The sequence below is a fragment of the Microtus pennsylvanicus genome, chromosome 8 (genome assembly GCF_037038515.1).
Source record: "Microtus pennsylvanicus isolate mMicPen1 chromosome 8, mMicPen1.hap1, whole genome shotgun sequence".
Taxonomy (NCBI): Eukaryota; Metazoa; Chordata; class Mammalia; order Rodentia; family Cricetidae; genus Microtus; species Microtus pennsylvanicus.
In genome coordinates this window covers 63,026,077-63,051,742 of record NC_134586.1, presented here as the reverse complement: position 1 = coordinate 63,051,742, position 25,666 = coordinate 63,026,077, and the positions used below count along the sequence as shown (strand labels likewise).

Here is a 25,666-nt window from a genome sequence, read left to right as displayed (position 1 = left end):
AAGAACTGCTAGATATTTCTCATTTCTATGTGGAGAAGAAAGATTATGAGCTTGGAAGTAAACACTGTCCAGAAAAATTAAAAAAAAAAACAACATGTTCCTGAACCTTTGGAATAAAATAGATGATCTTAATCTACTTACAAGGAAATATCAGACAGGTCCCTGTATGAGGTATGCCAACTATAGTCTTCAAAAGTGCCAAGATCATGATAGAATGAGGAGATGTTCCAGATTAAAGGTCATGATCACAAAATACAACCTGTGACTCTGAAATGAATCCTGGACACAAACACACAGACACACACAGAGACACACAGACACACACACACACGTGTGCACACATAATTTTAAAACTATTATAAATTTGCGTGTTTTTTTCAAGACAGAGTTTCACTGTGTAGCCCTGGCTGTCCTGAAACTCACTCTGTAGACCAGGCTCGCCTTGAACTCACAGAGATCTGTCTGCCTCTGACTCCCAAGTGCTGGGATTAAAGACATTCGCCATCGCTGCCTGACAACAATTATAATTTTTAAAAACACAAAGAAAGAAAAAAAGAAAGAAAGAAAGAAAGAAAGAAAGAAAGAAAGAAAGGAAGCCTATATTAGCGTTTCACACCTATAACCCAACCCTGAGGAGACTAAAGCAAGAGGATTGCCACGAGTTCGAGGCCAGCGTGGGCTATGTTGTCAGTTTCACACCAACCTGATTTACAGAGTGAAATTGTATCTCATAACAAACAACAACAAAAATAAAAATAACGAAGCAACACACTGAATTGAAAGGGGACACCCCTTTACGACACTGTGCATTCGTGAGGAAACAATTAAGTAAAACAGACGGCAAATATGAGGTAGCAGCACTTGGAAATCTACAAGCATTCTTTGCACTTCGCCTGTCACCTTTCTGTATGTCTGAAATTATCTCAAAAATTCAAAGAAAACAGCAATATTTTGTGCTCTCAAGGCTTCGGGAGAGGCACATATACTATGAGAAAGATAAAATCCTAAAGAAAAGGGTGTGGCGGTGAGAACCCGCAAGGCAGTGGAGATGAAAAGTTGTCTGGGCCCAAGTGTGGCCGGTCACATGACTTCACGCTGTGACTCTCAGAGCCCCTCTCCAGCTAGCCTCCAGCAGGTGGCAGTGAAAGGGAATGAACACAGGCGTGCCTTGCGCCAGAGAAACTGAGCCAGGGTCACGTCGAGTGGGACCACATCTCTGTGCGCGTGGGCAGCACGGATTGGATCCAGGGAGCTATTAAGAGGGAGAAGACATGAAGCTGGGCAGGAGATGTGTTGGGGATGTGGTGGGCAAGTTGGAGGGAGGGAGTCAGGGTGGGTACGATGAAGATACATGGTATACAGCTATGAAGGTTTGATTGTCAGCACCCACATAATAACTCACAGTCCTAGGGGGAGCTGGTACCCTCTTCTGAATTCATAGGCACCAGTCACATATATACATGCGGACAAAACACTCATACACATAAAATAAATACATCTAAAAACATTTAAGAAAAAGAGCTGGGTGGTGGTCACACATACCTTTAATCCCAGCACTCAGGAGACAGAGGCAGGCAAATCTCTGAGTTTGAGGCCAGCCTGATCTACAGAGTGAGTTCCAGGACAGCCAGAACTACACAGAAAAATTCTGCCTCGAAAAACCAAACAAAACCAAAACAAACAAAAATATTTAAGAAGAAATTTTTTCTAAAACTTTAGAGACTAATCATTTCACCTTCTTGCAAAATTTTGAAAGTTCTCATTTCCCAAAATATGAATTCTTTAAAGTATACCTGGATGTTTTATATATATATATATATATATATATATATATATATATATATATATATATATTATATATATATACTTTTAAATTTACTTTTGTACACAAGTATGTGTATATATTCACGTGTATATGTATGCACACATGTGTGTGGAGGCTAGAGGTCAACATGGGGTGTCTTCCTTACTTTATTTTTTTGTGTGTATGCATGTGTATGAGTGTGGTGTATATTTTTGGGTGTGCACACCCATGGGAGCACATGGGGGCCAGAATAGCCCATCAGGTATCCTATGATATCACACTCTGCCTTATCCTCTTGAGACAGGACACCTCACTGAATCTGAAGCTAGGCTGATCAAGCTCTCGTTATCCTCCTGTCTCTGCACTCAACAGCTTCACAGTGTTGGGGATTTGAGCTCAAATTTTTTATTTTTCTGAGACCAGGTTTCTCTGTAGCTTTGGAGCCTGTCTTGGAACTAGCTCTTGTAGACCAGGCTGGACCTGAGATCCACCTGCCTCGGCCTTCTGAGTGCTGGGAGCTCAGATTCTTATGCTCATATGGCTGGTACTTCATTATTGACTGAGCCATCTCTCCAGTCCCAAATCTGTTAGTCCGTCCTTTCTTCCTTCCCTCTTTCCTTCCTTTCCTCCCTCCCTCCCTTCCTCCCTCCTTCCCTCCTTCCTTCCTTGCAGTGCTGAGGATGGAACCCAAGGCCCCTCACATGCCATTCCAGACAGTGATCTACTCCACTGAGCTATGCCCATATATATGGAGAGAGAGAGAGTTTTGCTATGTAACCCAGGTGGCTTCAAACTCATGGTCCTCTTGCCTCAGTCTGCTGAGAGTTGGGATTACAGGTACTAGTATGCCCCACCCACCTATTTTACTAGTGTGAATTTTTTTAAGATTTATTTATTTATTATATACACATTGTTCTGCCTGCGTGCATGCCTGTAAGCAGGAGAGGGCACAAGATCTCATTATAGATAGATGGCTATGAGTTACCATGTAGTTATTAGGAATTGAACTCAGGACCGTTGGAAGAACAGGCAATGCTCTCAACCAGAGCCATCTCTCCAGCCCCACTCTGTGTGAATTTTAATATGCTTAATAAAAAGACTTGCTTCTGCTTCTCAAAGTATTGTATTTAAATGTCATTTGTTTAGCAAAAAAAAATGTTTCTTAGCCAGTTTTTTTTTTTTTTTTTTTTGGTTTTTCGAGACAGGGTTTCTCTGTGGTTTTGGAGCCTGTCCTGGAACTAGCTCTTGTAGACCAGGCTGGTCTCGAACTCACAGAGATCCGCCTGCCTCTGCCTCCCAAGTGCTGGGATTAAAGGCGTGCGCCACCACCGCCCGGCTTCTTAGCCAGTTTTTATTTTACTTATTATTTTTTTTATTTTCCTCTGCCCCCACTCTTTTCTTTCTTGGCATATGTATGCAGATGTGTTTGTTTGTTTGCTTGCTTGCTTCAAGCAAGACAGGATTTGTCTGTAGCTCTGGCTGTCCCAGAACTAGCTCGGTAGACCAGGTTGACCTTGACCTCACAGAGATCCACCTGCCTCTGCTGTTGGTGTCTTCCTTCTTGATCCCTCCCCCCCCCCTTATTCACTGAGGCAAGGACTCTGACTGAACCCAGAGTTTGCCAGTTTGACTAGTCTATTTAGTCAGCTAGCCCTGGGGAACTCTTGTCTCCACCTCCTGAGCACTGAAATTGCAGACAGAACATCACACCTATCTGGCATTTACACAGGTGCCAGGGATTCCAGCTAAGGTCCTTACACTTGCATAGCAAGTGTTTCTATCCGCTGAGCTAGCTCTCCAGCCCCTCTGTGCTGGTTTTGTCAACTTGACACAAGCTAGGGTTGTCTGAAAGGAGGGAACCTCATTTGAGAAAATGCTTCTCCTCCCGAGTGCTGGGATTAAAGGCTGGGATTAAAGGCGTGCGCCACCACCGCCCAGCCTAGTTTCTGAATTAGTGTTTAACCCCTTGTGGGTGGTGCCATCCCTGGGATGGCGGTGCTGGGTTCTATAAAAAACGAAAACTAAGCATACCATGAGAGACAAGCCAGGAAGCAGCACCCCTCCATGACCTCTGCATCAACTCCTGTGTCCAGGTTCCTCTCCTGTTTGAGTTCTTGTCCTGAGACTTCCTTCAATGAACAGTAATATGGAAGTTTAAGCCAAATAACCCATTCCCTTCCCAAGTTGCTTTGGTCATGTGTTTCATTGCAGTAATTGTAACCCTAACTATGCACTCTCTTCCCTTTAGATAAGTGAAATTATAAAATGACTCTGGAGGTTGCCCTAGTGAGATCATAAACTAATCAGCTAAAAACAGAGACACTAAGGGCGCACAAGGGAGTTAGGACCTGTCATTTGCTGTAATGAGGTTCTTGGTGAGATTCTAGGAAAATTGCAGGTTTATTGCTAGGAAGGGAGAAAGGCCTTAAACAAACGTTAATTGTGCTGGTATCCTTGACTCTCAGCTGGCAAGAGGCTTCCGTCACACTGTGGGGTGAGAGCCTCTTCCCTCTCCCATAGCCTCCTAACATGCCCTGCTTTTCCAGCCTGCTCAGAACTTGTATAACTTCTTTCCAAAATAAATCTAAGTTATTTCATCTGCCTGACCCCTCACAGACTTGAATCCCTAGCAACGCCATCTCCAGTAACTTTATTTCTGTAGACGTGTGTGTGTGTGTGTGTGTGTGTGCGTGCTCACACACACACCTTGGTCATGGTGCATGCACTGAGGTCAGAGGTCAAGCTCCAGGAGTTTATTCTCTCCTGCCACCATTTAGAAAGTGCCTCTACCCACTGAGCCACCTCCAGGGTCTCCTGCATTTTTAAGTTTCTGTATGTTATTTAGAATTGGGGTCTTGCTATGGAGCAATATTTCTGCCTTAGCTCCCCCTCTTTTTTTCTTTTGGTTTTTCAAGACAGGGTTTCTCTGTATAGCCCTGAATATCCTGGAACTCTCTCTGTAGATCGGGCTGGTCTCAGACTCACAGAGATCCATCTGCCTCTGTGTCCCAAGTGCTGGGATTAAAGGCATTCACACCATTGCCCAGCCTGCTTCAGCCTTTCTATACTGAGAGTATAGCTGTGTGTCCCCTCACCCGGATCTGCTTCCCTTTTTGAAGAGTAAATGGGTGCTGGGGGGGGTGGCTTAGTCAGTGAAGTGCGGTGAAAGCATGACTGTCCGAGTTCAGATCCCCAACACCCATGTAAAAGCCATGTCTGTGAGCCGGGCCTTGGAAGTAGACACAGAGATCTTGGAACTCTTGGGCCAGCTAGCCTAATCTAATAACGAGTTCCAGGTGTAGTGAGGGACCCTAGGGGTTGAAGGCTGAAGAGATGGCTCAGCAGTTAAGAGAGCCTACTGTTCTTACAGAGGACTGGAGTTCAGTTTCCAGCATCCACGCTGAGCTGCTCACAACTGCCTAGAACTTCATCTCTAGGGGACCCAACCACTCTAGCCTTTGTGGGCCCCTGCCCTCCTGCACGTATCTTGCCACATACACACATGCACATAATTGAAAATAGTAAGAATGAGGTTTTTAAAATTAATTTCTTGAGTTGGGAATGGTGGCACACACATTCATCCCAGCACTCCAGAGTCAGAGGCAAGCAGATTTCTGTAATTTGAGGCTGGCCTGGTCTACATAATAAGTTCCAGGCCAGCCTGGGCTACATAGTGAAATACACTGTCTAGAAAGGAAGGAAAGAAGGAAGGAAGGAAGGAAGGAAAGAAGGAATAAAGAAAGAAAGGTGTTGATCAACAGAGAAAGATAACAATACCAACCTCTGCCTTCTATGGGCACCTGCACACACATGATGCATACACCCACAGAAACATGTTTATATAACACACACAACACACACACACACACATACACACACAGAATTCGGCTTCAAAAAGCCTTTTAATGTTTGTATACCTTCCTATAAAGAAAGGCCAAACTTTAGGGTGGCTGACTTCATTTCCCTTCACTTTCCTCTGCCTGTCGCAGTCTCGTAGGCTGGCTTTTTCATCCTTTCAGTTCTTCTTTCAGCAGCCAACTCCTGCTTGCGTCAAAGCCTTTGCACATGGATTCAGCTCAGAGCAGCGCCTCTCCTCGACCCCCACACTTGACAGTCTCATCTTCTGGGGACTTAGCTTCATCGACTCTTGAATTTTCCAGTTGTATTTGTTTGTTTTGGAGATAGGATTTCACTCTGTAGCTCTAGCTGTTCTGGAACTCACTATGTCAACCAGGCTGGCCTCAAACGCAGAGATCTGCCTACCTCTGCTTTCCGAGTACTGGGATAAAAGGTGTGTGTCACCACAACTGGCCCAGTCTGTACTTTTTTAAAACTTATTTATTTGCGTGTGTTGGAGCTGGGGGTTGGGTGTGTATCTGGAAGTCAGAGGATAGCTTGGGGGAGTCAGTTCTCTCCATCTGGGTCCTGGGGATCAACTCAGGTTGTTAAACTTGGTAGTAAATGTCAGAAGTCTGTGTGTCATCCTTAGAAAAGGGCCGTGATAAACCTCTGTAATGCTGCAATTTTAGTGTATATGCTGTCACAGTGAGTAGCTGGTCTGTTTTCATCTCTCCTGTCAGTCTTTCAGCGATCTCCATCACTGTGCTTTTCCTCTGTACCACCTACTTGTGTGATTGTTGGACTACTCTCTGATCAGGGCCAAGGGTGCAGCTCTATCAGTAAGGTGCTTGCCTAGCATGCATGAAACCCTGGACACTGCTCCCAGCAATGCACGAACTGGTGTGTGCCTGTATTCCCAGCACTTGGGAGGTGGAGTCAGGAGGGTCAGAAAGTCAAGGACATCCTCAGGTACCTAGTGGGTCTGTGCTATGTTTTTTTTTCTCTGTTTTTGAGATGGAATCTCATTATATAACCCTGGCTGACCTTAAACTAACAGAGATCTACTTGCCTCTGCCTCCCAAGTGCTGAAATTAAAAGCATGGGCCACTATGCCCATGTTTTACATGGGCTTGGCATCAGCCAGTGTTTTATGAGGTCTGCCTGAAACACACACACAGACACACAGACACACAGACACACAGACACACACACACACACACACACACACACACACACACCATACCTTGCCTAACTCAGCCAAGCTCCAGGAGGGTAGAGGCCATGTCTTTTGTCTACAGATGTATGGTGAGCACAGAAGTCTGACCGGGAACTTTAAGTCATTTTCACAATAGAAACCTCCATACTCCATGAGTGGGGTTTTTGTTTCTAAGACATTGAGATTTCTCTTTCACAGTCTGCAACCTGAGATACGGGGCAGGGACAACTTAGAAGCTTTGATGTCTTTGCTCACTCACCTGTGTGGCGGCTCCTACTGTCTGGAAGAGGCCGCGTCCAGAGCCAGGGAAGAGGCTCTGTGTGGGGGCGGGGAGTGTCAGGCTGCAGTTCTGCAAACCAGGCTGTGGGCTGCTGACACAGAATGAAAAGTCAAGGTTGCAAATTTTGCCGGAGGAAGCTCAAAAGGGGAACTGAATGGTGAAGGGGGGTAGCGGAGGGGTTGGGGGTGGGGAGCCGGTCAGAAGAGGCAGGACAGGAGGCCTTTTCAGCTGCTGCTTACCTTCTGTTCTCCACATCTGCTGTAACCAGATGGTGTGAAGCTATCTCTCCATCCTGCGGAGCCCATGTGATTAAAGCACCCAGTCTGTGGTCCCAGTCTGGTGGAGACCAAATTGCCCTGTAGCAATAGCAATTAACTATTTCTCCTCTCCCCTCCCCTCACTCACTGGGAAACTTTATCTTTGATCCCTCAGTGGATTATACAGATATCCTCTTTAAATATTGACCAGAGATTTCCCCTAATCCCTAAGGCTTTCTCCCTACAGCTACCATACTGAGAGGTTTCTTTAATAAATACCTTTCTCCCCACCATAGATTTAATAATTTTCAATTTTAAGAACAATTTCATCAAAAGGTGGGTCAAATAGAACCCAGAGTTCCTTTATTCTGTCATTTTTTTCTTTTTAAGAGAGGATTTATTTTTATTTTATAAGCGGTTTGCCAGTGTACATGAGTGTGGTACACATACATGCCCTGGTGCTTGTGGAGGCCAGAAAAGGCTGCTAGATCCTCTGGAACTGGAGGTATGGATGGTTGTGGACATTGGAAACTGAATTTAAGAACTATATAGGAACAATAAATACTCCTAATCATTAAGCCATCTCTCCAGTCTCTCAAATCATATATATATATATTGTATATACACACATATATAGCGAATGTATATATACACATCCATATATACATACACACACATATATGTAGTCCTGGATATCCTGGAACTTGCTATGTAGACCAAACTGGCCAGGAACTCACAGAGATCCACCTGCCTCTACTTCCCAGTGCTGGGATTAAAGGTGTGCACTACCATGCCTGACCTGTCTTGATAAAGTTATAAACATAAGGACACAGACTCAAACATTAATAATATTTTATTTAAAGACTATAATTACAGCCAGGTGGTGGTGGCACATGCCTTTAATCTCAGCACTCAGGAGGCAGAGACAGTTGGAACTCTGAGTATGAGGCCAGCCTGGTCTACAAATTGAGTACCAGGATAGCCAGGGCTACAAAGAGAAACTCTTGTCTTAAAATAAAATTACAAAGATAAACTCTTGTCTTAAAACACACACACACACACACACACACACACACACACACAATAAATAAATAATAAAAACAGAGAAACAGGCCTGATATCCATAGTGACTTCCAGGACAGCTGGACTATGTAGTGAAACCCTGTCTCAAAAACCAGAAAAAGAAAGAACCACAAATCTGTATCATTCTAAATCATATACAAATTAAACTACAGAAGTATAGAAGTTAATAAAACAATAGTAAAGTGAGCAAGCCTGATAACCTGGGTTGGACAGCAACCCCTCCTTCAGCATGGCCACTCCTACGTGTGGTCCTTTACACACACACACACACACACACACACACACACACACACACACACACACACACAAATTTGTAAAGAAGGTTTTGAAAAGTTAATGAGAGGAGCCCAGCATGGCAGTTTAAGCCTGTAATTTCTGCACTTTGGAGGCAGAGGCAGGAGGATCAGGAATTCAAGGTCATCCTTGGCTACTTACTGAGCTTTAAACCAGATTGGGATAGATTAGGTCCTGTCTTAACAAAGGGACAAAAAATAGTTGATAAAATAAAACTGTCATTGTGACATTTGAACGGTTTAAAACCACCAGCAATTAAGCAGAACAGTACTGGATCTTTGCCACTGCCTATCCTGTATCACCATTCATCTCCACAGTTTTCTTTGTCCTTCTTTTCTTCATTCAACCACGGTGTCACCTGATGTTCACATATTCTTCACCCACACAAAACATGCACGTGAACATTCATGCCAGTATTATAGTGTGCGTGTAGAAACGACCCAAGTGTTCATCAACAGATGATGTGGCTGGAATAGTATTCCTTCAGAAAAAGGAATGAAGTCCTATATAGCAAAACAGTCACTAAGCGGCGCTGGCAGAGGTCCCTGGGCCTCGGAAGAATTGACAGCAGTGCGGAGCTGGCCACACTGCCTTCCAGGGCCCACTGAATCCTGATTGGCTGAGCTCAGCGAGAGGCGGGGCGAGGCTCAGCGGGGCGGAGGAAGCCTAGTCTCGCGAGGTCTCGTTGGTTCCGCATTTCGGCTCTCCGAAGTGTGGGAGGCTGCTCCGGTGCCTCTGCCGTCCGTCCTGGTTCGCGGCGGCTGCACCCCAGTTCCAAGGCCAGGCCGTGAAGCTTCGGCGGCCCTACTTAACCGCGGACCGCCGTCCGCTTCCCGGTGCCCGCGGCGGCGCCGAGTCTGACTGGGGCGGGGGCTGTGGCCCCTCGGGCTAGCGAGGATGAGCTTCCTCTTGTGAGTGGGCCGGGCCGGGGCGGGGCGGGGCGGGTGTGGGTCGGCTGCGGGGCCCTGCTGAGGGCCCGGCGGAGGGTGCCGAGCGGAGGGCGGTGTCGGACGTGTAGCTGCACCCGGCCCGCCGTGTCGGAAAATGCGCGGTGCCTCTGTGGCTAGAGGAGGCTAAGAAAGTGCGTGCAGATCCTCATGGTTTTACACAGGTTTACATTTGAGAAGCCTTGGACCTGGCCTCCTCCTGCCTCAGCCTTCCAAGTAGCTAGGATTACAGCCTAGGCCCCCAGGACAGGCCTGCTTTAAATGTGGGTCTTCTTTGAGAGAGGGGCTCACTATGTAGCCCAGGTTGGCCTGAAACTCATCACGTTGTCCAGGCTGGCCTCGAATTCTGAGCTCCACCTGTCTCTGTCTCCTGGGTGCTGGGTGGGATTAAAGGTGGACGTTTTAATCTCAGCCCCAAATGTGAATCGTATTTTTTTTCTCTTTTTAAAGGTTTTTATTTTTTGAGCACGTCACAGATAAGTTTTTTTCATCATATCCTTTCCTCTGCTCCAGCTCCTCCAGTGCTCTCTCCCTTTGAAATTCATGTTCTCTTCTACATTGTTTTATATGTGTGTGTTTGTATATACACATACACGTGTGTGTACATACACATCTATGTGCACACACATACCCACACGTATACCTGTTGAATCCAGTTAGTGTTGCCTGAATGTACTTGGGTGTAGAGCTGGCCTCTTGATCAGGGGCAGTCTGAGGTTTTCAACTAGATGAGGAAAATATAAGTCTTTATTTATAACTTAAGCCGATTGGTGCTTTAGGTTTTGGGGGGTTTTTGTTTCTTTTCGCATTCTTTGGCTATTTTGAACAACGCAGCTGTGAACATCTGGTTTCAGGTTTATGGGTGTGTGTGTGGTGCTCTCTCCTGGGTATTAAGAGTGAATTGTTAGGCTAGAGAGATGGCTCAGCAGTTAAGAGCGCTGACTGCACTTCCAAAGGACCCAGGTTCAATTCCCGGCACCGGCATGGCAGCTCACAACTGTCTGTAAGCTCTAGTTCCAGGGGATCCTACACCCTCACACAGACATACATGCAGGCCGTACACCGAGTCCATAAAATAAAGGAAAAGAGAGGATTGAACTGTTCCACGTTAGCCTTTTGAGGCACTGCCAAGCTTTAAATTCCTGTACTACATTTTATGGCCCTACCTCACTGTATGAGTGTTCAAAATTCTCTAATTCGTATCTGTCTGGCAGTTGTCGTTTTGTTATACTCGAGTGAAGTGGAATCTCTTGATTTACATTCTCCCAGTGACCAATAATGTTGAATATCACTGTGTGTGTTTTCAGGCTATTTGTGGATGAACGAAGTTTTTTGGTATCCTTCCCCTATTTTAAAATCAGATTGTTTTTATTTTGTTAACACCTGTCAACTGTACAGACTAATGGGTTTCTTTGTGACATTTCCGTATGTGTATATATGGTATATGGTATAGTAGTTGTATCCATCTGCCTTTTTGGTTTAAGTTGTGTAAGAATTCTTCATGTATTTTGGATATGAATGTCTTATTCCATCTATGACTTAAAAATGTTTTTTTTCCATCCTCTGGTTTATTTAACTGTCTTCGTGCCTTCATTTGAAGCATAACTGTATTTTTTTTTTTTTAAAGATTCAGTTCTTTGAGACAGGATCTCACTATGTAGCTCTGGCTGTCCTGGAACTCACTATGTAGACCAGGCTAGACTCAAAGAGATCTGTCTGCCCGTCCCTCTAGAGTGTTGTATACCATTCTGCCCAGTTTAAGATTTATATTTCCTTTTTGTGTATGTTTTGCCTGCATGTATGTCTGTGTATCAAGTGCATCTAGTACTGGTGGATGCCAGAGGAGGGCATCAGATCCTCTTGTGGAATATAGTAGCTGCGAGTTCTACATCTGAACCACAGGAAGAGAGAGACTGGGGCTGGTTTAGGCTTTTGAAACCCTAAAGCCTACCCCCAGTGACACACTTCCTCCAACAAGGCCACACCTCCTAATCCTTTTCAATAGTGCCACTCCCTAAACATTTAAATATGAACCTATGGTGGTCATACTCAAACCATCACACTCTTGTCTCCTCCTCACTAAATTAGTAGTACTTCACATTGTTCAGATGCCATATAAACCTCCCACTTCGCATGTATCAATGTTTTTAGTAGACTTTATTCATTTCTTCATGGTATTCCACTCAAGAATTAGCCTGAAACACTCAGCACTTTTTAGAGTGGGATTACAGATGAACAAGGATGCCTGATTTGTTGTGTGGGTTCTAGGATCCAAACTCTTGTCTATGATTGTGCAGCAAGTGCTCTTAACTAGAGTCATCTATCCAGTCTGTGTTCTTGCTGTTGTAAGTGGGAAAAGTGTGTGTGTGTTCATGATGCCAATGCTGGAACCCATTGAATTTTGGCATTTGGCACTCTGTATTCTTTCACCATCATTGTCCTCTCTTCCAGCTTGGCCTTTTCCAGGGAGTGATTTTTATTGATCAACTTATTTATTCCAATATTTATTTGTGTGTCTATGTGCAAAAGCAATACATGCTCTTAACTAGTCCCCAATAGAGCCACCCATTTATATGCAGAAATGCCAGTCTGCTTCATTCCTAAAAATTCATACATTTTTACTTTTAACCCAACAGCAGCAGCCGCTCTTCGAAAACATTCAAACCAAAGAAGAATATTCCTGAAGGCTCCCATCAGTATGAACTCTTAAAACATGCAGAAGCCACTCTGGGAAGTGGCAATCTGAGGCAAGCTGTCATGTTGCCGGAGGGCGAGGACCTCAATGAATGGATTGCTGTTAACAGTAAGTTTGTAAGGACGTTAAACTTGTTGATTTGTAGATTTTGCTAAAATCATGTTTAATGAATTATCTTCTATACAATAGGTAGAACAGTTGTAATATAACAACTCTGTATAAAAACATGAATAGAAATACATCTAGACTTTACTTGTTAAAGTCCTTGCTTGTGTGCTTGAGTGGAGAGACTTGAAGAGAAATGCTGAGTGCTTTCGGCTGCTTCCTGGGGAGAATGCTGTGAAGAAATGAGTGAGGTCAACTAAAAATATGCATGCAAAGTGGGAGGCTTATGTTATTTGAACAATGTAAAGTACTACTTATTTAGGGAAACCCCTGCTTTTAATTTTATTCAAATTATCAAGTTGGGGCTGGAAAAATGTGTCAGTGGTTAAGAGTGCATGCTGTTCTTGCAGAGGACCCAGTTTGTTTCCCAGGACCCACATAGGGCAGGTCATGCCTGCCTGTAACTCCAGCTCCAGCAGATCCATCAGTCTCTCTGGCCTCTGCAGGCACTTGGACACACATGAATATACCCATAAACAGATACAAATGCACATAATTTAAAATATTTTAAATTAAACCTCAAATTACATTGTTCTGAAGGCATGTGTTGGCCTCTTGCAGTCTTAGATTTTTCTTTGAAGCTTAACTGCTCTAAATCATCTTCTCAAGCCTATTGTCTCTGGCCATCGAGATGATTCAGTTGGTGAAGATGCTTGTTGCCAAGCCTGTGTTCTGTCTCTGAAATCCACATTGGAAGATGAGACTTGATTTCTGGAGATTGTCCTCTGAGCTTCATATATATGGACATACACGCATGTTCGAGTATGTGCACATAATAAATAAATAAAATGTAAAATACTATTAAAAAAACACTTTTGTTCCCAGAGTCCCTTCATTCTCTTAAAAATTACTGGAGGCCTGGAGAGGTGGCTCAGTGTTAATACTGAGAGTTAATACTGCTCTTATAGAGGACCAGAGTTTAGTTCCCAGCATCCACATCAGGTGTCTCTGTAACTTCAACTCCTAGAGGGGCCAACATTTCTGGCCTCCACCAGCACCTCAACTCTCTCCCCTCTAGTAAAAATAGGTCTTAAAATCCCATTACCGACCATGTCAAACAACTTTTAATTATATAAAGTGTATCTAATGTTACTGTTTGGGAAATTTAAACTGAGAAAAATGAAAATACTTACTTTTAAATTCATATAAAAATAACCCTACCCCATGTTAACAAATACTTTTATTTAAAAAAAAATTAATTTTTTTTTTTTCCGAGATAGGGTTTCACTGTAGTTTTAGAGCCTGTCCTGGAACTAGTTCTTGTAGACCAGTCTGGCCTCGAACTCACAGAGATCTGCTTGCCTCTGCCTCCCGTGTGCTGGGATTAAAGGTGTGAGCCACCACCGACTGGCTCTTTAATTATTTTTAAAAAACTAAGTTTCATTGAGAAATATGACATTCTTTATGTCTTTGGGAGTTTTCCTTATTGTTTGACTTACTAGTCAGCTAGGTCCTCATGTCTGCTTCTTCATCCACTCTCTTATGACATGGTGGAGACCCTGCAGACCCCACTGCACCCTCCTGAGGATGAGAATGAAAGGAGCAGTTGGAACCTTTCTGGGCTTTTCATACCCATGAAATGTCACCATCTGGCTTATTCTTCTTCAGTGAGAATAGTGAGGTTAGGCCTAATGTTGCTGTCTTTAAAATATAATTAAGATGCCAGACATGGTGGCATACTCCTTTAATCCCAGTCCATGGGAGGCAGAGGCAGGCGGATCTTCTGACCTCTGAAGTTCAGGACACCAGGGCTACACAGAGAAACTTTGTCTTGAAGAAGACGATGATGATAGAAATACAAATAAAATGTAATGAAGAGGACGTTTGTAAGTTAGGGAGTTTTTATCAAGTTTTTATGAAGCAGAATTTTTTTTCTTAATTTATTTTTGTAGAAACTTTGAAAGCCCTAATCATTGTTTTTTTCAAGTATTCCTTTAGACAGAATCATGGCATTTTGAAAAACTTTCCGAGTCTTAATAATTCTCTTTGCACTTAATCATGTTTGCCACTCATTTCTTCTTCCTTGTTCTCTATATCTAGTGAAAGTTCCTTTGGAATGTCCTCTGTGTCTGCCTCAGTCCTTCCAGGTGTTACCTTTTCTCTGAACTTCCAGCACTGTTGGCATGTGGGTCCCATTTTCTTTTAAATTCTTCTGTCAGTACAGACCCAGACTAGGTCCTTGATTCCAGATCCTTTTTGAGTGGCCAAATGCTAATGCTGAAGTCTGTGTTTGGAATGTACCTTTTTCTCTTTCCTAACAGATGATAGTGTGTAGTTTGATAAGCTGTGAATCTTGAAACTCCTTGGATCTAATCAAATAACATATTCCAATGACTATTTAGTTACCACTAAGTTAAAATCAGCTCCAGTATTTTGCTTAGTTAGTTGGACATGGTAGTATGTTGTAGTAATGCCAATTGCTTGGGAAGCTGAGGCAGGAGGATTGCATGAGTCCAGGAGTTCCAGACTAGCCTGGGCAATATAGACCCCATTTCCAAAAAGAAAATATCGTCTATATTCCTTCAGTTGAGAGGTGTTTGGTTTGTCATGGTTTACATAGACACTTAACACAGTTATGGCATTGTCTTTGCAGCTGTGGATTTCTTCAATCAGATCAACATGTTGTATGGAACTATTACAGAATTCTGCACTGAGGCAAGTTGCCCAGTCATGTCCGCAGGTCCCAGGTATGTATCTAGTCTGGTACAGAGGCTTTTAAATTACTTTCTTTTATAATTGATAAACATTAAGTAATAAAGATTGCTCTTACCTATTTCTTCGTATACAGATAATTCAGTTTGTGAGTTCTTGACTTCTCAGCAATGGCTATTATTGTAACTACTTTAGTATATGAATACTCAGTGTTTAATATTTATATTATAATTGTATTGTTCTGTTGTAGGAGTAAATGCATAGAAATTTGAGTCAGTGGCCAGTGAGGATAAAGGCGCTTGCTGCCAAGATTGCCTGAAAGATGTTCTCGCATGTACAGTATGTGCATGCCCACACAGATAAATGTAATTTAACAGAAATGTGACTTAGGTTCATCAGGAAAGTCTGTCTGTCTGTCTGTTTGTTTTTAAATTTAAATTTAGTTTCTACAAGAATTTCTAGGTGGTCTTTTAATATTTGCTCATTTTTCCTGGTACCTCTTTAGAATTAATGAAAGTAGCTACACATCCAGAAGTAAATATTTGTCTTAAAGATACTGGGTTAAAAATAGGCTGATATTTTCCTATAACTTCTTAAAGTCTCATAGAATTTCTGTGGACAGAATGTTAACCTGCTTTGATTACAGGTTGTACATGTTAAGATTTAACAACTGTCAGTAACACATTGTTGTTCTCTGCAGGTATGAATACCATTGGGCAGATGGCACTAATATTAAAAAGCCAATCAAATGTTCTGCACCAAAATACATTGACTATTTGATGACTTGGGTTCAGGATCAGCTTGATGACGAGACCCTTTTCCCTTCGAAGATTGGTAAGTTATTGGAGTAGAACTGTCTGGTGACCTGAGCTTGACCCCTGAGACCCACATGGTGAGAGGAAGTTGTCCTCGGACCCCAACATGTGCCTTACATGTTGTGCTCATGCACACACAATTATTAATGAGATGAAATACTTGTTTTTTTTCTGTTCTGTTTATGTCCTTTGTCTGTTATAGATAGTTGGTTTGATGTAAGCTGTATGTTCTCTGGAGCACCTTTAGTCTTATTTTAGAGTGTTTTGCAATATACACTTCACTTTTTTTTTTTTTTTTGCTCATTTTCTTTAAAACATGTGTGGTTTTGTTGTTGCTTTTTGTGGTGCTAGGATTGAAGCCTGGGCCTAATGTGTGCGTGAGGCACATATCTGGTTCCTGAGCTCTGCTCACAACCCCGAATTGCATTTTAACAGTGAGAAAGGTTTTCCTTATTTCTAGGTAATAGCATTGCTTATGTTTTATCTTATTTATTAATTAAGTCTTTGGGCTGTTAGGGTTTTTATTCTGAATGCTGCTTAAATTTTTTTCCAGACAGAAGTTAGCCAATTTGTTCCGCTTTGATGAGTGTCTTTCCTTCCTCAGTTAAATCACATATAGAGTAAGTTGCCATGTTTTGGGACCTTGCAAACCTTGTGGAAATTGTATAGTTTCAGATCACCGTACAGGGCTAGCTTCCTGTATTCTTCATATTTGTTTGTCATAAAAATACAAAAACGTTTTCTCAAAGTAAAAATAAATGTTAGCTGGGTATGGTGTGCACCTTCAAGCCCAGCCCTCAAGAGACTGTCATAGGCAGATCTCTCTGAGTTCCAGGTCAGCCAGGGCTATATAGTGAGACCCTGTCTCCAACAACAACAACAAAAGTGTAGATTTTAAAAAATTGTGCGTGTATGTGTGTATGCCACAGTACATGAGAGGAGGCCAGAAGAGGACAACTTTGTGGAATTGGTTCTCTCCTGCCTTTATTTCCATGGTGTCTGGGGATGGAATCGGGGTCTCCAGGCTTGTGTGACAGTGCCTTTACCTGCTAAGCCGTCTCACCAGCCCGTTTTCATCAAATACTTTATCATTGTCTATTTTTGATGACTGTAAATTACTGTTTTTTTGGTGCTGGAGGTCAGACCCAGGGCCCCTCCCGTGGTTGAGCACATGCTCTACCACTAAGTTACACCCCAGCCTCTCCATGTCTTCTTAAACTCTTCTGCTAGTAGAGCATTTCTGACTTGCTACTGTTTTGATTTTGTTATTGTACCAAAGAGTGAAGTTAGCTTGCTTGCACTTCCTGGGCTCTGAGCAGCTTCTTATCAGATTTTTTTTTTTTTGGGACAGGGTTTCTTCATGTGACTTTGGAACCTATAGACCAGGCTGGCCTCAGACTCACAGAAATCCACTTGCCTCTGCCTCCAGAGTCCTGGGATTAAAAGCATGCGCCACCACCTCCCTGCTACCAGATTCTTGTGCTCTTCTTCATAGTCGAAGTAGAGGCACTTCTGGGAGAAACATTTAAATCAATTTTTAAAAAACCAAACCAACATTTATTTGTCTCTTATTTGTCTATTCTATGCCCCGGTGTGTCTGAGTCTGGGTGGGAGCTTGGGTAGCACTGTAAGGGTGTGCGGTCAGAGAACAGCTTGGGGAGGTCAGTTCTCACCTTCCACCCCGTGAGCCCCGGAGATTGAACTCCTGTCACCAGGCTTGACGGCAGGTACCTTTACCCATCAGCCAATCTGCTGGCTGATCAAGTTTCTATACTTAGACTGGTGTTGAGGAAAATGGTGGAGCATGCCTGCCGTTCCAACACTCCAGAGGCTGAGACAGGAGGATTGCTGGGAGTTCAAGGCTAGCCTGTGCTACAGAGTGAGACTTTGTTTCAAAGAAAAAAGCTGTTGGACTTGGCTTGCTTTTACCAGTCTTCTATTGAACCTTGTGTTTCTTTCCTCACAGATACTTTATTATATATTGGCTCCACTTGATTGTGTTCTATTAAATTCAGTTTAGAAAGTACTTAGATTGAAACAGCTACATCTTTACTTAGTTAAGCTTCATTTGATTTAATTTTTTGAGGCAAGATCTCATTTAGCTCGGTTTGACCTTACTGTGTAGCTGAGAATGACCTTGTATGTTGTGTCCTTCCATCTCTACCTCACTGAGGTTATAGAATCTCACCACCATGCCCCCAAAATCCTGCTATTTTTTCAGCTTCTCTCTCTACTGTAATAATTCTAGACTCCTCCCCCTGCCTCCTCCCCATTAGCCTATTATCAGTATTGTAATTTTTGCTAGTTGTTTCAGCTTATTGGTTAGAACTGTTCTTTTTTCATTTTTTTGTTTTGTTTTTTTGAGATAGGGTTTCGCTGTAGTTTTTTTGGTGCCTACCTGGAACTAGCTCTTGTAGACCAGGCTAGCCTTGAACTCTGCCTCTTCCTCCCGAGTGCTGGGATTAAAGGCATGTGCCACCACTGCCTGGCCCCCTTTTCCTTCCTTCCTGTCTGTCTGTCTGTCTGTCTGTCTGTCTGTATACAATATTCTGTCTGCGTGTGTGCCTGCAGGCCAGAAGAGGGCACCAGACCTCATTACAGATGGTTGTGAGCCACCATGTGGTTGCTGGAAATTGAACCCAGGACCTTTGGAAGAGCAGGCTCTTAACCGCTGAGCCATCTCTCCAGCTCCTCCCTTTTTCCTTTTTTAGCAGCATATCTTAAGTCATTAGCAAGATAGAAATTTTAAGAAAAAAGATGCTTGATTTTAAAACCTGCCCTTTTAGAATTTCATATTAGGATTCTATCCAGAGAAACAGCTCATAAGCTCCAGTGTAATGTTTGCACTATGTTTAGCTAAGACTAGGGGCTGGGAATACAACAAAAATAAACAAAATTTATTAAATATCAAGCTTTCAAGGGCTGGCTAAAGAAAAGAGAAAGTAAAGATGCAAGGGAGGAATGCCATCCATAGCCTCCGTTTTCTGAGAGGCTGAAAGGTGTTTGTTTAGAATGTTTCTGAGGAACCGGTTTTTGAAGGTGATTTGTCAAACCTGGGGCTCCCTGTGGAGTCCATGGCCTCTCACAGACCACCTAGCTCTGACTGGAGTTAGAGACAAGCAGCACGTGCTCAGCAGGCACACGCCTTCTCGGTGCTCCTAGTGTTGGTTATGTAGCCAGTGCCGGCTCGGGCAGTCTCCAGTCGCTTTTCTAAAGGACTTTGGTCTGTCAGCCAAGCTTGTCAGGAATGTAGCCAGTTGCCCCTTGGCCGCTGCTTCAAGAGGTCCCCACACCACCTTTCTCTCAAGAGGTGTTTCTTTTTTCTGAGAAGGGATGAGGTCCCAGTCTTCTGTTTCAGGAAGGATCACCCCTTTTGGGCCTGGGAAAATGAAGACCTACTTTTACTTTCCAGAACACCGTAGAGGATGAGATGCTCTCTACTGACTTGAGGGCTATTTGCTGTAGTAATAAGGGGCGGCGGGGCTGCGTCCCCAAACACCCCAGCCACCTGCCCTGCCCGGCTAGCTTTACCCGAAATAATTACACAGACACTGTATTCATTTAAACACTGCTCTGGCCCATTTCTACCTAGCCTCTTCTAGGCTAATTCTCACATATTAATTTAGCCCATTTCTAATCATCTGTGTAGCACCCCTAGGTGCGCTTACCGGGAAGATTCTAGCCTAAGTCCATCCTGGGTCGGAGCTTCATAGCGTGCGTCTTCCCTGGAGCAGGTAGCATGGCGTCTCTCCTGCGTCTGCTCCGGAGAGGAGAGCTGTCAAGTCTGCCCTCACTTCCTCTTCCTCCCAGCGGTCTGTTCTGTTTACTCCACCCACCTAAGGGTGGGCCTATCCAATGGGCCTAGCAGTTTCTTTATTGCTTAGCCAATGAAATCAACAGATTGATATGTGACACTCCCACATCAATTTGCCTTTTATTTTGTTTAGGAAAATTTTTATTTCTATTTTTTTTCCTGTTACAAATGACAAAAGTGATGTTTATAATCAAAGTGCTTACTCTTGTTGCATTTCATCTTAAGGAGAAACTGGTGTTAAACAACTGACATGTTAATTTGAACTGTGATCAGCAGTCTGTATACCTGTGTCTTGTGTTGTGGGCAGTCAGTGTGGAGTATGAATTCTCAGGTTGGGGTTTGCTTTGCTCTGGAGTAGACTTGGCAGTGCTTGAGCTTACGTGCTGCAGTGCTTGCGCAGTGTAAGGACTCACGCTGTCCCACTCGATGAAAGACTGACAGGCGTGCATTCAATTGCAGGTGTCCCATTTCCCAAAAACTTTATGTCTGTGGCAAAGACGATTCTGAAGCGACTCTTCAGGGTGTACGCCCATATTTACCACCAGCACTTTGACTCCGTGATGCAGCTGCAAGAGGAGGCCCACCTCAACACCTCCTTTAAGCACTTTATTTTCTTTGTTCAGGTAGGTGAGCCATATTGATCTCGGGGTCTTGGACTAGGATAACTTAGCAAGAACACTGTGTCTTACTCACAGATGTAGACCATCTAAGTGCAAGCTTGGTTCTGCTCCCAGTTTTGTTTTCTTCTCTACACTGTTTCATTCATTCATGATGCAGTATAGAAGGGCGGTGTCTCTGGGCTGGAGAGATGGCTCAGCAGTTAAGAACACACACAGTTACTGCAGAGGACCTGAGCTCAGTTCCCAGAACCCCTATCAGGCTCACAGCTACCTGTGTGGGATCCAGTATCCTCGTCTAGCTTCTACAGGCACGTGCACACGTGGTGCAATAAACTCTCAGTGGCTCACAGATAGACCTAAAATAAGTAACTAAAGCTTTAAAAAAGAAAGGAAGAAAGGCAGCATCCTACTTGGGTCCAGCTGCCTTGGGCTTCCCTTGGTCTTCCAGGTTTGCAGCCTCTTGCCTAAGAGCACTAATTCAGAATTAGAAATTTAGAAGGTCAAAACAATTCACATTATTTGAAAAATATACTAAAGAATTTTCAAAGCATGATATCATATCTCTGTAATCCCAGCCAGATCTCATTTAAAAAAACCAGAAAAGAGAACTGGAGAGACAAATGGGTCAGCAGTAAAGAACACTTCCTGCGCTTGCAGAGGGCCTGAGTTCATTTTCCAGCCCCTGCATGGGGAGCTCACAACCACTTGTAACTACAGCTTCAGGGGTTGATACCCACTTCTGGTTTCTTCAGACACCTCCACATATATGGCAAACACACACAAAAGTAAAAACTTTTTAAAAAGCAGAAAATGAAAAAAGGACTCCTTTTTAGAGTGAGGCAATTCTGTATATAAAATACCATTTTACAGCCAGGCAGTGGTGGCACACACATTTAATCCTAGCACTCGGGAGGCAGAGGCGGGTCTCTGTGAGTTCGAGGCCAGCCTGGTCTACAGAGCTAGTTCCAGGATGGCTCCAAAGCTACAGAGAAACCCTGTCTCGAGAAACCAAAATTTTTTTCTTACATTTTCCTCTTCTCTTTTCCAGGAGTTTAATCTGATTGATAGGCGTGAATTGGCACCACTTCAGGAATTAATTGAGAAGCTTGGATCTAAAGACAGATAAATATTTCTTCTAGAACACAGTTACCCTCTTGCTCTATCTACTGTTAGCACTCTCTCATTGCTGTCTGATATGGACTAGTGATACTGACTATAAGAAAACAGACCCATTGCAGAGAAAATTGTCCCAAAGGTAGGTTGGCTGGATAGCTTCAGTACAAGATCTATGGCACAGCCGAATCGGAGCTGCTGTGTGGCCATCCTGTCCTGTTAGTGTCCTCTGTTGGAACCTTACGACTAACCTGTAGTTTGTTGCTGATCTTTTGTTCATGAAAGTGATTTGAGTTTTTCCATGTGACTGCATAATGGACATTAAGGATTTCAGAACAAATTTCTTCACACGGATCGGTTTTGCTTCATTTTGCAAATTGAAATGGTGTTCCATTTCTGAATTCTAGCATCTAGAGCATCTGTTTCCCCTAGATAGCCTTAGGTTTGCACCTGTGTGCTGGTGTTATTTTTAGCCAGGCATCATGGTGCATGCCTGTACCTGACACTGTGGAGGCAGAGGTAGGTAGGCACATTGGAGAGTAGCCTGGGCTACATGGTGAACTTGTGGCTGAAAAAATACTTTGTTATGCAAAATCCACAAGGCTTAAACCACAGGCTTATATGACATGAGATTAACCAAAGTTATTTTAAGTGACTTAAAACTTTTTTGGGATTGAGTCCTTGTCTGTCTAGATGAGGGTGAATAACAGATGTAGTCTTTGTGTCTTCTGATGGCGGCCTTGCAGGTTCTCCTTTTAAAACTCTTCACTTAGGTTTTGGCAGAGATCAAGAAACTTCCAAAAAAACTGTGACAGACTTGGGCCTGAAAGCCACTATTTTCATTGATGATTTGTGAGGCCTTGCAGTTCTGGAGGGGATAATAGAAAAAAGTATTTAGAGTACTTGATTATTTGCTAAGTGATTCCATGTCTTTATTACAACTTGAAACTTACATTTATATGTAGAAATGCAGACTTATAGCAATAAGGAAAAAAGTAACTTGAGGGTGCTTGTGCCTGCAGAAGGTCTCCCTGGAGCTGGAGACCCAGCCGGGGGAGTGAGTGAACAGCTGTGCTTCATCTTTACTACACAAAGGCTGCATTGAGCTCTAGGGGTCTCTCCTACTTTGTCTTTGTATCAACTTGACAATCCTTATGCTGTCAGGATAAAAGACACCTTTATTGAGGAAGGTGCCTGCCTTCATTTGGTTCTCAGATCTAGTCAGTTCTGGCTGCCTCCTGAGGTATACATGGCATCCTAAGTATCCTGGACACCTGCCTGATGGCCATACTGTAGTTTATCAGCGTTCAGTGTGTCAGAACTGGGCCTTACACAGTGCTTACTGACCGCCTACATGGCATAGTTTTATAAAGGTTAGAGTTGAGGAGGCTTTTGTTATTTTTGACTCCACAAAACTGTATAAGAAAGAATTCCTTAGGAACTCCAATTTTTTTTTTTGTTAGTTTAGTTGTTAGTTGTTTTGTTTGTTTGTTTGCTTGTTTGTTTTTTGAGTCAGGGTTTCTCTGTAGCTTTTGAGCCTATCCTGGAACTCACTCTGTAGACCAGACTGGCCTTGAACTCACAGAAATCGTCCTGTCTCTGCCTCCCAAATGCTGGGATTAAAGGCCTGCACCACCACTGCCTGGCAGAAACCCCAGTTTTAATAACTAACTTTTAGTATGTTCTTAAGTATGCTTAGAATTTTCAAGGAACTGTTTGTCTTATTTTTGCTGAAACCACACATCGCCATTAGAGGAATTCAAGGCAAGATTATGGTTTGGAAACAATTTCCTAACTTGGTTGTATGCAGAGATCCAGATGTCAGCTGTTCTGCTCTGCAGAACTTCTAGCAGGCTTCTAGATGCCACCAAGAAAGCATCACCCCTCAACCACAATATTTACTTTGATTTGCTTAAGTGAAATTCTCTTTCTTAACCAGGGCTCAATCATTTTTATGATACCTGGCACCATCAAATCAAAGGTTTCAGTGACAGAAATGCCCTCCCTGTGACTGAGCTCCAGATGGGTAGATGCTAAGATAGGGGGCATATGGGACATAACAGCACACCCTTGCTGGTGGTTTGGAACTTGACTGTCTCCTTGTGTGTCCCCTGGCTTTATTTTTCCTTCTGTCTTTTTAAATGAAAAGAGTACCAAACTCCCAGACTGACTTGCCTTAACCAGCAGTGTGTACACATTATGCTGCTTGCTCACCTCTGAGGCAGAGCCTGGCAGGAGGGTGCCTTCATAACATCAGAAGCAATCAGTCCTTCCTGGGTTTATCTACCTACTACCTGCCCCCTTCCTCTACCCTCACCCCAGTAGGAGGACTCAGCTGTCTCATCTGTTCTGCTCCCTAGACTTGGTTTCAGTGGCTTCCAATTGCCTGATGAACCCCACCTTAGCCTGTGGTGCTTTAACTTGCAGGACTTTTCAAAACTTGGACAATGATAGAAGGATTAAAGAAACTAGTCATATTTCATTGCTATCTAGTTTTTGTGATGACAGCCCCTTTAGTGTTGCTCTGCTGACAGAATAAAGTGACTTAGCAGCAGCCAGATAGCCAAGGGTTTTTCACCCTGGCCTGCAGAGCTCTAGTTCACGTGACTGCTCACTGGAGAAGTGCAGGTCTGTGTTCTTCATGACTGCAGCAAAGGCCAGGTATCGTCCTGGTGGTGAGGTTTCCTGTGTGTACTCCTGGCTTCTCTCTAAGCCCTAAGATCATACAGTAGTAGAGCTTCTCAGACACGAAGTCATTACCTCAGAAGCATAAACAATTCAGGCCTGAAGAGTGTGTGCTGTACAAGTGTGTTTCTAGTCATGATGCCAGGTCTCCTCTGCTCTCATTGGGAGCCACCCATGTCAGGTTGGAGCCCTGGCCTGAACAGTGCCAGCCTGGGCATGAGCTGCTGAGCACCTTCCTCCTGAGGTCAGTGGGAGTTGTGGCAAAGAAGGAAAGGAAGGAGTCTTAGTCTTCCTGTCTTTATATTCAGTTTTGATGCTGGCTCTGAGGGGCTTTGGAGCACAGATGGCAGCAGTAATTTTACTGAAGCAGCTGCATGGAGATTCAGTTTTCTCATCAGAGTATCAAGTAAAGCCAAACGGATGGCCAGTGTGCTATGGGCTGCTTATAGAACAACATTATGTGTTGGTCTGCATCAAAAATTATTTGCATAAGGTAGTCTTGGTTACCATCTAAAAAAAAAAAACTCCTCATGGGAAAAAAATTATGTTGTATTTTTAAACCTTTAGGGCTTTATTCTATTTTTCTAAGTCGTTAACTGTACTTTTTAAAAAAGTATTTTGTATCTACTTTTATAACTTCATCAGAATAAACTATATTGAAAGCAAAAATGACTTAAGTGTGTTAGCATGTTTTCATTTAAATGTGGAAATGAGATCTTTGCAGGTTCTGTGGATTTTGATTAGAGTTTAAATTTGGAGGATTATCTTTGCAAACCATATAGTATCTAATTTCCTAAAGCTTAGGAAGGAGAAGTTCCTAAATGAAACCAAATGGAATACCAGAGCCTTATTCCAAAGAACAAATTCCTGTGACTAGTGCAGACCCATCCCAGAGAGAAGTGAGCAGTCTCCATGCTGGGGTGCTCATGGGACTCCGGATCTGAGGTACATTCCTGGGAAACGGTGGAGGCTGGATTCCCTAATTTTATTACCTTGAAGTCAAGTACTCCTGTAGCCTTAAAACCCTCCCCAGCCTATACTGCCACTTATCCTTGAAGGAGAATTACCAACAAGCTCAATGTATCAGTCAGGAGGGGTCTTAGGAACAGGGGTTTTCAGCCTGTGGGTGTCACAACCTCTTTGGAGAGCAAACGACCCTTCCACAGGGGTTGTCTAAGACCATTGGAAAACACAGGTTTACATTACGTTTAATGACAGTAGCAAAAGTAGTTATGAAGTAGCAGCAGAAATAATTGTTACAGTTACGAAGTAGCAGCAGAAATAAACCATAGTTGGGGGACACCACAACACAGGGAGACCTGTATTAAAGGATTGTAGCACTAGGGAGTGTAAGGACCACGGCTTTAGGGGAACAGAATGAATATA

At 43.3% G+C, this 25,666-nt stretch overlaps 1 protein-coding gene across 1 annotated transcript; it reads left to right on the top strand.

The window, feature by feature from the left end:
* The first annotated feature begins 9,461 nt into the window (after window positions 1-9,461).
* On the top strand, window positions 9,462-24,952 carry Mob1a (MOB kinase activator 1A). The gene is made up of 6 exons (XM_075983729.1): window positions 9,462-9,685; window positions 12,358-12,524; window positions 15,175-15,268; window positions 15,934-16,067; window positions 20,322-20,485; window positions 21,531-24,952. The coding sequence occupies exons 1-6, from the start codon at window positions 9,672-9,674 to the stop codon at window positions 21,606-21,608; spliced, it is 651 nt and encodes a 216-aa protein (XP_075839844.1). The 5' UTR covers window positions 9,462-9,671; the 3' UTR covers window positions 21,609-24,952.
* Window positions 24,953-25,666: the final 714 nt, after the last annotated feature.